This window comes from Phodopus roborovskii, unplaced genomic scaffold (genome assembly GCF_943737965.1).
Source record: "Phodopus roborovskii unplaced genomic scaffold, PHOROB, whole genome shotgun sequence".
Taxonomy (NCBI): domain Eukaryota; kingdom Metazoa; phylum Chordata; class Mammalia; order Rodentia; family Cricetidae; genus Phodopus; species Phodopus roborovskii.
Genome location: NW_026126575.1, coordinates 1,912,957 through 1,925,506, shown reverse-complemented (window position 1 = coordinate 1,925,506; position 12,550 = coordinate 1,912,957). Strand labels below are relative to the sequence as shown.

General features: G+C 43.1%; 2 protein-coding genes across 3 annotated transcripts in view; one reads left to right on the top strand and one right to left on the bottom strand.

The window, feature by feature from the left end:
* Mgll (monoglyceride lipase) overlaps nucleotides 1-12,550 on the bottom strand; it is an 883,522-nt gene that overhangs the window by 336,546 nt on the left and 534,426 nt on the right. The gene's annotated exons all lie outside the window — the stretch shown is intronic.
* Nucleotides 12,303-12,550, top strand: part of Eefsec (eukaryotic elongation factor, selenocysteine-tRNA specific) — a 196,518-nt gene continuing 196,270 nt past the window's right edge. The window contains exon 1 of one of the 2 annotated variants that reach the window (XM_051203367.1): nucleotides 12,303-12,367. In XM_051203367.1, coding sequence (XP_051059324.1) covers nucleotides 12,310-12,367 — 58 coding nt within the window. In that variant the 5' untranslated portion in view covers nucleotides 12,303-12,309. Of the gene's footprint in view, nucleotides 12,368-12,441; nucleotides 12,507-12,550 lie in introns of those variants that run through there. The other variant, XM_051203366.1, reaches the window with a different exon arrangement.

Sequence of the window (12,550 nt, the reverse complement as noted above, 5' to 3'; positions counted from 1 at the left end):
TTTTACCACTGAGCCATCTCTCCAGCCCAGGTATTAACAGATTTTCAAATAGTGAAATCAGGCATAAAATTTCCCTAATCACAATGGAATGGAACTTTAAATAAAAAAGAAATAAACGGAAAATTCACAAAGATGTAGAGATTTGAAACTGTTTCTTCTTGTTTTCTTTGTATTTTGAGACAGGGACTCCTGCTAGCCTTGAATTTCCCCTTACAGCAGAGGCTTTTCCTCACACTCCTGGTCTTCACACCTTGCTTGTCAAGTACTGGGATCACAGGTGTGCATCACCATATCCAGCAACAACGTATTGTTAGACACTTAACATGGCAAAGAGCAGATCACAAGGGGAGTCAGAAAACACCCCAAAGCCAGGCACAGGGGTGTGCACCTAAGACTCCAGCACCTGAGAAGTGGAAACAGGAATAAATACCCAAAATTCAAGGCCAGACTGTGCTGCACAGCAAAAAAGACGATGAAGAAGAATTCTGGCTTCTGTTTCAGTATGGATGGACCTTGAAGCATGCCAAGTAAAACAAGCTGAGGGATGGGGGTTTGGCTCAGTGGCAGAGCACTTGCTTAGCATGCATGGGGCCTTGAATTCAATCTTCAAGTACTGAAAAAAAAATACAAAATCAACAACGACAAAAAACTCCACACACCACCTCATAAAATAAAGGTCAAATCACTACCACCATGTACTGACAATGGATTTTTTTGTTTTGTTTTATTTTTAGTTGTTTGTCTGTGTGTGTGCCATGTGAATACAGGTGCTTGTGGAAGCCAGGGTGGGTGTTGAACACACTAGAGCTGGATGTGTAGTGGACTCGGGTCCACTAGAAGAACAGTAAGCACTCTTTTAACAGGTGAGCTGTCTCTCTTGCCTGACAATAGTTCTTAAAATATGGACAAAAGCACAGTCAACAAATGAGAGAATAAAGAAGCTAGACTGTCCAATTGAAGATTGTGCATCGAAGAACAATATGAAATCACTGAAAATACAACAGGATGGTCGTGGTGGAGAGATGGCTAGGCAGTTAGAGCACTTGCTGCTCTGGCAGAGGGCCGGGACATAGTGGTTCACAACTGTCTTTAATTATATATAGTTCCAGGGGAACCCCAGACTCTCTTATGGCTTCCTTAGGCACTAAGCACACTTGTGGTGTACAGATACACATTTAGGCAAAACAATCAAAAGTAATGATTTTTAAAATATGTAAAAGACTTGGCATTTCTCCAGAAAGACACGCAATTACCAAGAAAAGAGGCTCACACATTGTCACTGGCTCAGTGAAACACAGAACCCCAGTGAGACACTTCCTCACACTCAGATGGCTAGAATTAACAAAAGGGAAGTAACAATTATTGGCCAGGATGCAGAGAGATTGAAACTCTTGTGTAACACGGCTAGAAATGTGTGCTAGAGCTGTGAATATCTTCAGATTTTCAAAAAGTTAAAAATAGACTGGGAGATGATCTAACAAGTCAGCTTCTATTTTTAATGTGTTTTTATTGCATTGGTGTGGGGGGGTCATCAGAGGATGACATCTGGGAGTCAGGCCTCTCCTTCTACCATGTGGGCTCCAGGGATTAAACCCAGGTTGTCAGACATGGTGGCTGGTGCCTTTACCCATTGCACAATCTTCCCAGCCCATTTTTTGTGTTTTTTGTTTTGTGCTGTTTTGTGTGAGTCACAGTGTCACATTGTAGCCCAGGATGATTTGGAACTTCACTGTCTAGTCTTAACTGGCTTCTGGCTTTAGCCATTGGAGGGGTAGGATGGTAGGTGTGTGTCACCAGACCCAGCTTTTCAGGCTCTCCTGACCCCTGTATTTTTTGTTTTTGTTTGGAGATAGGGTCTCACTCTGTAGCTTTGACTGACTTGGAGCACACAGAGATCTGACAGCCTCTGCCTCTGGAGTTCTGGGATTAAAGTTGTGGGCTGTCCCTTTCCAGTTATCAGTGTTTTTTTTTTTTTTTTTTTTTTTTTTTGTTTTTTTTTTTTTTTTTTTTTTTTTTTTGTTTTTGTTTGTTTTTATGAGGCCACTTGTATCCTAGCATATTCTTACCCAGGGATGGTGGAAGCATGATGTTGGGTTGTATCAGAGTCCAGCCTCTACTCAACTTCCCAAGGACCCTGAGGAAAGGAGTCAAGGAGCCTCCTAGGCCAGCCCAGGACTAGATGCTGACCATTACAGATTGAATAGGCTCAGGAAACACTGCCATATCTATTCTGCGGAAGGAAGCAAGGGGAACTAATGGCCTGGACTGTACTGGTGTGGGACCAGCTTTTGCCAAGGTGTTTGATCTCTTGCCCTGTGAATCAAGGTGGTACAGGAAGATTATGTCCAGGACTTGGAATATCAACTAGCTAAGTTGCATGCTTGGGTAACTACCTCCTCTGGAGTTAGTGTGGGACAAACTGAGGCAAACATATGGTTAATACAATCAAGGCAGCAGAGACCCTCAGAGAAAAGACACATTTACATTTCATTCCTAAAAGAATCTTTAAAGCCCAAACTCAAATCAAAGAGCACAGTATAATAACTTCCTGTGGGCAAATTTATAATTAATCCTGGATTAATTGGCCTTAATGAAATTGAATTAATTACTGGCTGTTTGTAAAGAACTTTGAACTACCTGAGTACAAAACAGCATTAAAAAGGCAGAAAGGGGCCGCCATCATATTAATATGAAGAATGAATCCGAGTAATCGCAGCTCTGCAGGCTGGTTCTACCAGTGATTTTGTCAGGACCGTACTCAGCCTGTGCCACTGTCCCTGGTCTAAGGAGGCTACTGCAGAGGGGGCTGCCTTCCCAGCTGGAGTATCAGAGTGTATCCGCACCAGGCACAGCCACAGTCTATCTGACCACACCAGGTCCAGCAGTTTTCAGGGGATCTGGGTTGCCGCTCCTCCACAGTGAGCGGGAGGACACATAATAAATGATAAATGCAGTAAAAGAATAAACTTCAATGTATGTTAAGGGGCTAGGGCAAATATAGCTCACTGGTAGAGCAATAAGGCCCTGGGTTTGACCCTCAGCACCTCAAAAAAATCATATTAAAGCATGACAAATGCAAAAAATAGACTAGAAAAAGGGAGAGGGGTGGAGGGGACACAGGTATATTTGAAGTATGCTGTCCAGGAAACCACTCACCGAGGGAGTGATAGTTGAGCTTAAAGTGAGGAGGACTATGAAGCATTCTGGGAGAACATTCCAGGATGAACTGGCCTCATAGGTCTGAGGAGTACTCCTGCAGTAGAAAAGAGTGGGTAAGGCTATAAGGGGCAGGAGCAGATGCAGATGCAGAGGGGCTTGAACACTGACTCCAGTAAATTAAGACCTGATCAGATGCTGATACATACTATTAGAAAAGCTAACCTTAAAGCAAAGTTGCGTACATCTAAATGATGCCCATGGAAGTATCCTGCCAATCGCCTGAAGCCCCACAGCACTGGTAGAGGTATAAAGCAGAACAGTACTTGGAAGACAGCCCAGCAGGTTTTTAAGAGTAAAGAAGATCCACCATGTATCTTAGTTACAGTTATCATTGCTATGATGAAACACCATGACCAAAGCAACTTGGGTAGGAAAGGGTTTATTAGATTTACACTTCCAAAATGCTGTTCATCATTGAAGGAAATCATGGCAGGAGGTCAAACAGAGCAGGAGCTGATGCAGAGGCCATGAAGGGGTGCTGCTTACTGGTTTTCTCTTCCTGAATTGTTTAAGCCTGCTTTCCTATAGAACCCAGGACCACCAGTCTAGGAGTGGCACCACTCATAATGGGCTGGGCCCTCTGCCATCAATCACTAACTGAGAAAATGCCCTACAGACTTGCCTACAGCCTGATCTTATGGAGACATTTTCTCAATTGAGGCTCCCTCCTTCCCCATGACTGTGGCTCTATTAAGTTGACATAAACTATCTGGCAGACTATATGACCCAGCATTCCCTGTTCTCAGCATTTAACATAGTGAGACTTATGTGCGTGCACTCACACATACACATAAGCATCTGGGGCAGCTTTATCACAATATGTCCAAACTGAAAACAGCCCAGGTGAGTGGAAAACAAATGATGCTCTTCCAGAACGATAGAAGACTACAAGTGATGAAAAGAGAGCATGCATCACAGTTACACAAACAGCATGTAAAGTCTGAAGTGTGCTACCTGGAGTGAAAGAAACCTGAATCAAAGAGTTCATGCTGTTTGCTCATGCTCTGAGCAGATATGATGCCCTTGTCTGACCTCTGAAGGCACTGCACACATATAATGTGCTCAACACACATGCAGACAACACTCATACACATAAAGTTAAAATAATTTATAAAAACCCATAGGGGCTTTTAAAACACTTTTATGTCTTTACAGTATTTTTCTGGCATATACAAAGCAGACAGGAATACTGTCCTAGGATATGTCTTTTTGTAAACATTTATTTCCTTGGGGGCTAAGGGGACAGAATGTGACCTGCAACGCTCCCTGAGCCACTGTCTTGAAACACTATTCAAAACCTGATGGTGTCCCAGGGACATCAACCGAGGTGGGGGGGGGTGCTAAAGAGAGGGGAGGTAGGAAAAACTGCAGTGGGATGTAATATATGAGAGAATAATAATAATAATAACAACAACAACAACACAGTGTGGGTGAGAACCCCTGACATCACACTTAACAGATTAAAAAAAGGGGGTGGGGAGGAGCACAAAATGACCAATACCTTATGTTTCCCCTTCTAAGGTCCCTCATCAACTCATAATGAATGCTCCTTTTCTTGGAAATGGACATGGAGGAGGATGGATACTTTTAGTTTAAGGGGTTTAATTTCTTCTGGAAATGGAGGGTGGGGTGGTTACACCTCAAAGAGAATGTGAACAATGCTACTGAACCATGTTCTGAGATGATTAAGTTACTAAATGTTAAGTATAAATTACCCAATTAAAAAAAATCATCTTGTTGAAAAAAAAAATGCTGATGGTGACTGTTTGCTGTTCTGTGACCCTGTGCTGGCCAGGAGTCTAGATCCCACATAGGAGGGACACTTCACTGATGTCACAACATACATCATAGTGGGCTGGGGTCCTGTTTTCTGGGACTCCCCTGGCCTTGGCCTCTGGAGAGCCCTCTGGAGCATCCTCCCTAGGCATTCTGGAAGGCCACATTGTCATGCTAATAGCACACTTTGAAAGACACCCTCAGGGGTAGTTTAAGAAGCAGCTTCTCCTTCCCAATATCACACATGTTGTTTCTGTCCCTAATGATCCCTCTGTCAGCCTTTATTAGTGTCAGTGTCCCTTGACCCCATGCATGGATGTCTTTCTCACTGTCCCCTTGCCAGCTCCAGTGCCTCTTCTGTAAGGAGCACCAGGACCCTCCACCACGCTATCTTTGGTGGCTTGAATGATGGATTGAATGTTTGGTCTCCAGGGAGTGGCACTATTTGAAAGTAATAGTGTCTGGCCTTGGAGGAAGTGTATCACTGGGGGTAGCTTTGAGGTTTCAAAAGCTCATGCCAAGCCCAGCATCTCTTCCTGTTGCCTGTGTAGGATTTGGATGTAGAGCTCTCAGCTACTTCTCCAGCACCATGTCTGTCTGCATGCTACCATGCCACCCCCCATGCTGATAACATCTGAAACTGTAAGCCAGCCCTAGTTGAATGCTTTCTTTTATAAGAGTTGCTTTGGTCATGGTGTCTCTTCACAGCAATAAAACACTAAGACAGTCTTTTTCATTTACTTCATCTAAAACATCTATTTGTCTCATTTGCTGTCTATCTCGAGCATAATAGTGTATGATAGCAGATGTTTGTATTTGTTAGAAAACCAAGAAAATGAAGACTTAAAAGTAAAGATCTAAATTTGGAATTACATTATTCAGCTTTCTGTTACTCTAACATAATGCCTTGGATAATCAACTTAGGAAGAAGAAAGGTCTGCTTTTGGCTGGCATTGTGGAGGTTTCACCTATGGTCAGTTGGCCCCATGACTATGGAGCCTTCAGTGAAGTAGTACTTTATGGCAAGAGCTGGTGGCAGAGCAGACTGCTTACTGCCTGCAGGTAAAGTAGAAAGGAGGAGGAAGGGGCTGGAGTCTTGAGGGCACACTTCAAGGACCTCATTTCTTCTGATGAGGTCCCATACCTTAGAGATTCTGTTACCTCCCAACAGCGGGTCTTTGGGTATCATGCCCAAACTATAGCAAAGATCACCCAGAGTCTTCCTTTACCATTCACACCCAATACGTTATGATGTCTTGGCAGTAGGAAATCTTTGTGAGTCCAAACCTTTTGCCCCAAACTCCTAGGACCAAACACCCCAGAATTCACAATTTTTCAAACACGAGGGAAGATCCAGAGAGTAGTTAGATCCTACCACATGCCTCCCACATGTAGGGGTAGCACCATGAATCACCTCCATGTCTGCAGGAAGCGCCAGGCACTGATAATCAGTTATAGTAAGAGCCAGCCTCTCTTGGTGCAGGTCATGAGATGTTATCAGTTTGCCAAGACACTTGCCATTTTCAGAGCATTTTGGATTTTGGAAATCCATACACAAGACTGGAGAACTGATTTATTTTAAAGTTCAAATTGCCTTTTATTCTTCCCAATATTTATTATAAAATGTTCAAAAGCAGGTGATGTTGCAGCATTTACCACTGTACACCTGCATTTGTGCCTTCCCTATAGTTTTGACAAGACACTTAACAAAAGCGAATTAAGGAAGGAAGGGTTTATTTTGGTTTATGGTGAGAGGGTCCGGGCATCATAGCAGGGAAGGCACAGTAGCATGAGGGTGTGGGTTACATTGTGTTACAGACAGGAAGCTGAGAGGTGAATGCTTCTGCCTCCCTCAGTTCCTGTATTTTATTCAGGTCATGGCCTTAGTCCATGGAATGGTATAGCCCATAGTTAAATGGTCTCTAATCACCTTCAGATGCATGCAGAGATGTGTCTCTTAAGTGATCCTAAATTCCACCAAGTTGACAAGATTAAGCAAGCCTAATTGGCCCAACACCTGGACTGTACCAATCCCATTTTATTCATTTACCTTCTCATGTATATCTACCTGGCTCCTCTGTCTAGGGAAACACTTTACCATGAGTTCAGCCCAAGTCTGTGTTGTAACTTGTGTTTTGCTTTGAGATGGTGTTTGACTATTTTGTCCAGGGTGGCCTTTAACTCCTTGATTCAAAGACATTTTTTTTCCTTAGCTTCCAAGGTCCCCAGATCACCCAATGTAACTAGGTATCTCAGATACATATTAAAATAAGTGACAGAAGCAACACCCTCTCTCCTGAGTACTCCAGCATACATGCTACCCTTGGAGTTTAGTATTGATTTTTAGGGTTTTGAGAGATCTAGGGTTTCCATAAAGTACACAGATCTGAAGTGTATAGTGATTGCTTGTTGATATATACATACACTGGTAAAATGCAAAGCTTTATCAAGGCTCAGAATATTGTAATCAGCTTAGAAGATGCTTTCAAAGCTCCTTCTAGTTCATCTCCAGTCCACTCCTACCCTCAGAGGCACTCTCAGCGCTGTTTGGGCTTTTCCCACCAAAGATGGTTTTGCCTCTGGGACAGTAACTTTGAAATCTTCTTCCAAATTCCAATTTTAAACCTTCCTGCTAGCCTGTTCAACTCTACTCTGTCACAGGTTGTAATAACCATGCCTCTGAGTACTATTGCAGTTTAAGTGAGGTGTCACACTACCAATGGGAAACCTCTCATGGCCATGGCCCATCCCACTCTACATCCATACCCACATCTTGTAATTAGCAGGCACAGTGACTATCCCTCTCCCTTCTTCCTGTTTTGTTGCAAGCAGAAACTGCTTCCTTGAGGCCCAGAATTGTCCCAAAGTTGGGTCACTACTTTAAAAGTCAATCCATGAGAGGTCTGATGGTTCAGTGATAAAGAGCTCTTGTAGAGGACCCAGATTTGGTTCTAAAACCTACACCCATAATTTCTGCTCACAACCACCCATAACTTCTGTTCCTGGGAAACTGATGCCTTCTTCGGACCTCTGTGGGCACTAGGCATGCATGTGATGTACAGACACATATGCAGGCAAAACCATCATACACATATAATAAATTATATCTAAGAACATTTAAAAAATTCAGCACATGAAATTCATCATTGAGTCTGAGGTTAAAATTACATTAAGGCTTTATGACATTAATTTTGTTGTTGTTTTTCAGTGTTGGAGATGGATCCCAGGGTTCTCCATGTGTACTAGGTGGCATCCCTAGCTCTTGTTTTATTGAGACAAAGTGGATAGGTAGCTCAGGTTGACTTCTTGGGTGCTGGGGTTACGGGCATGTTCTATCAGGCTCAACTCCTTTCATTACAGGTTTAATACACCTCATCTGAAATGCCTAGGACAGGAAGTATTGAAGATTCAGGGTTTTTTCTTTGCATTTTAGAATGCTTTCACACACATACTGTGGTAACTTTGAGGTAGGACCCAAGTCTCAACATGAAAGTCATTGTTTCCTACAGCCCTGTGTACAGAGCCTAAGGATACGTTTATATGCTAGCCTCAGTGTTCTCATGTTTTGACTCTTGCCTGTCACATGAAGTCAGAGGTGAAAATTTCTACTTGTGGCATCATATGTCAGTGCTCAGAAAGTTTCAGGTTTTGCTGTATTTTGGATTTTTAGTTTAAAGATGATTTTTTTTTCTGTTTATCAGGATTTTATGTAGGGAAGAGGTGAGCAGGGAGTTTATTTGGAGTCAGATCCTGTTCAGAACACTTTGTTAGAAGGACTGTCCCCTTCCTAAACTCCTTCCTAAAGTGCCCACTGTTTTGTCATTGGGTTTCAAACAAAGTTTTCTTTTTTAAAAAATAATTTATTTACATTTTATTTACATTGATGTTTTACCTGAATGTCTGTGTAAGGTTGTCAGATCCCCCAGAACAGGAATTAGAGACAGCTGTGAGCTGCCATGTGGCTGCTGGGAATTAAACCTAGGTCCTCTGGAAGAGCAGTCAGTACTCTTAACTACAGAGCCATCTCTCTAGCCCCCAGAGTTTTATTTTCAAACAACAGTAAAAATATTTCAAACAAACAGAGTTATTGTTGCTTGTTTAGAAGACAGGAAAATGGAGACACAAAATTTGGGGGTCATTTTCCTAAGAGCACTAATTCATATGAGGACCCCACGCTCATGACCCTCTTAGTGCTAATGACCCATCTTCAAATGCTATCACATGCATGGAGGTGTGCCAAAGCTCCAGCACACAAACCCAGCACACAAACCTGTGGAGAACACAACTTAGTACACAGCAGAGACACTAGTATAGAGTCTTGATCCTAGGAGCCACTGGAGCCACTTTCTGCAAACATACATATGGCCTGGTCCATCACAGAGGCAAAATGGCTGCCAGGGAGGTGTCAGTGATCTTTGAGCTTGGTCATCATTGGAGAAAAACTGCTTCCATCTTCATGAGACCTGCTGTGTGTAGGCCTAGTTTTTCTGTGTTTTGGTAGCCACTTCCCAAATTACTACAACAGAGTCTTATTATTAATTATAAATGCTCGGCCAATAGCTCAGGCTTGTTACTACCTAACTCTTACATTTAAAATAACCCATATTTCTTATGCTTGGCCATGTGGCTTATGACTTGTTACCTCATTTTCTACTTGTTACCTCATTTTCCCTGGCATCTGGCTGGCATCTTCAGACTCTGCCTTTCTTCCTCCCAGCATTCTCCTAGTCTGGCTCTCCTGCCAGTCAGCTTCTTTATTAAACCAATCACAGCAACATATAATCACACAGTGTAAAGGAATATTCCACAGTAGCCAATCATGATCATCCCTGTGGATTGATGACATTCCCTCCTAGGAGGAAGCCTCAGGAAGGTCACTGACCCTTCACCCAAGTATCTGGCTATTCCTCCAAGTCATGTGTATTCAGTTCAGTCCTAATTGCTGCATCTGTGAGGCCATAGTCCATGCTATGTGAAGACTTTCCAGTGCCGCTGCTTTGAGGTCATCAACACCCCTAACAATAACTTCTCACCCATATTTATTGGAAAGTCAAATAAACTCATCCCTAGGATGAACCAAGGTTGAACTGCCCTTTCCTTTATCCTTGGGACCTTAGGAATAGGGGGTAGATGTCATTCACATCTCCACACAGAAAGGAACTTTAGCAGCGAAAGCTGAAATATTTGTCAGCACTTTGAAGTCAGAGTTTGTGTGATGGGAGATGTCATTCTGTATATGTTTCTCATACTGGTTAATGAATAAAGCACTGTTGGCCAATAGGAAAGCAAGATAGGTGGGTCTAGGAGACAAGGAGGAAATAGGAAGTAGTAAGGAGGGTCAAGATGGAGAGTCTGGAGAGAACAGAACCGCCATTCCTCTGCTCTTGGTAAGACCACGTGGAAATATATAGAAATGGGTTAATAATTAAGATAGAGCTAGCCGATAAGAAACTAGTAACTGGCCAACAGGATTATATCAAATACAGAGTCTCTGTGTGTTAATTGGGGCTGGCGTGGCGGCGGGACCAGACCAGGTGGCGGGAGGAAAAACTGTACTCTTTACATTTGTGTTAGTATTTTATCATTGTGATGAAATGCTTATACAAGCAACTTAACATGAGAGGTTTTAGTTTTGGTTCAGGGTTTCAGAGATTTCAGTACATAGTCATGATGGGAGATGTCATTCTGTAAATATGTTACTCATACTGGTTAATGAATAAAGCACTATTGGCCAATAGGAAAGCAAGATAGGCGGGACCAGGAGACAAGGAGGATTCGAGGAGTAGGGAGGGGTCAGCATGGAGAGACTGGAGACAACTAGGTCTGGGCCCATTCTCGGTAAGATGAGACCACGTGGAAACACTTAGATTAATAGAAATGGGTTAATAATTAAGACAGAGCTAGCCGGTAAGAAACAAGTAACAGGCCAACAACATTTATACCTAATATAGGGTCTCGGTGTGTTATTTGGGGCAGGTGCCACAGTGGCTCCAGACTGGTAGGAAAAACCTTACACGTTACATAGTTACTTGGGCTTGATACCCTGAGCCTGTGATGGCACAGTAGTACATCATCATGTGATAGGCACAAGTGGCAATCTCACTGAACGATTCCCTTCATGGTGGGCAGGAAACAGAGAACAGGGAAGGGACCAGGAACTACTAGAAATAGCCTTCAAAGGCACTCTCCCAGCAACCTACTTCCTTAGCTAAGCTTCATGTCACAAAATAGCCTACCAGCTGGGGCCCAAGCATTCAATACACAAGCCTGTGACTGTGGTGGTTTTAAAGAAAATGCCCCCAAAGGAAGTGGTGCTATTAGTGGGTGTGGCCTCGTTGGAAGAAATGTTTCACTGTGGGAGTCAGGCTTGAGATCTCATATATGTTCAACCCATGCCTAGAGGTTCAGACCACTTTCTGTTGCCTCCATATCAAGATATAAGGACTCTGAACTACAGCACCATGTCTGTATGCACACCTCCATGATGATAATGGACTAAACCTCTGAAAATGTAAACCACGCTAATTAAATGTTTTCCCTTTATAAGAGGTGCTGTAGTCATTGTGTCTCTTCACAGCAATAGAAACCTTAACTAGGATAGAGGACAATTCGCTTTCAAATACCTCCTCCCTAGAAAAATGAAGGATGGGAATGCAGGGCCAGCATTGTTTTGGTGTCAGTGGCTGGAGCCAAGCATCCTCCTTCTTCACACTGGAACAGCAGCACTGTTCAGCTCTCCAGTCCTCATTTCCCCTTCTTTTCTTTTCTTTTCTTTTCTTTTCTTTTCTTTTCATTCACTTTTAATCTTTGCCAGAGCAACCACTTAGTTTGTGATTTCTTTTATGGTTTCTAGCACTTTTTTTCTTTTCTTTTCTTTTTTTTTTTTTTTTTTTTTTTTTTTTTGAGACAGGGTTTCTCTGTATTGGTTTGGAGTCTGTCCTGGAACTAGCCTGTAGAGTAGGCTGGCCTCAAACTCACAGAGATCTGCCTGCCTCTGTCTCCAGAGCGCTGAACTTTTTTTCCTGAGTCAATGAGGTCCTCTTCTATCGTTTCACAGTGTTTCCAGGTTTCCAATGAGCAGTTCTTGGGCTGCCCCCTTCCCATCTCTATCCTTTCCAGATAGTCTGGCTTGGCCACTGGTCTTCAGTTTTGCCTCACTCCTCCTTGCTTTCACAGCAAATATGTCGGTCACTGCATCCCAGTGCTGTACATACACTTAATAAAGGCTGGCAGAAATGAATGATGGACGGAGGAGTGTGTATGGAGAGATGGATAGGTGGATGACGGGTGTGTGGAATGATGGAAAGAAGACGGATGGGTGGCAGCGTGTATGGAAGGATGAATGCATGGAAGGAGGAATCTCCAATCTCAGGTTGGTGAGACTTCGTGGTGGTGGTGGATGGAGAGATGGATAGGTGGATGACGGGTGTGTGGAATGATGGAAAGAAGACGGATGGGTGGCAGCGTGTATGGAAGGATGAATGCATGGAAGGAGGAATCTCCAATCTCAGGTTGGTGAGACTTCGTGGTGGTGGTGGGGCAGGTGACAGCAACC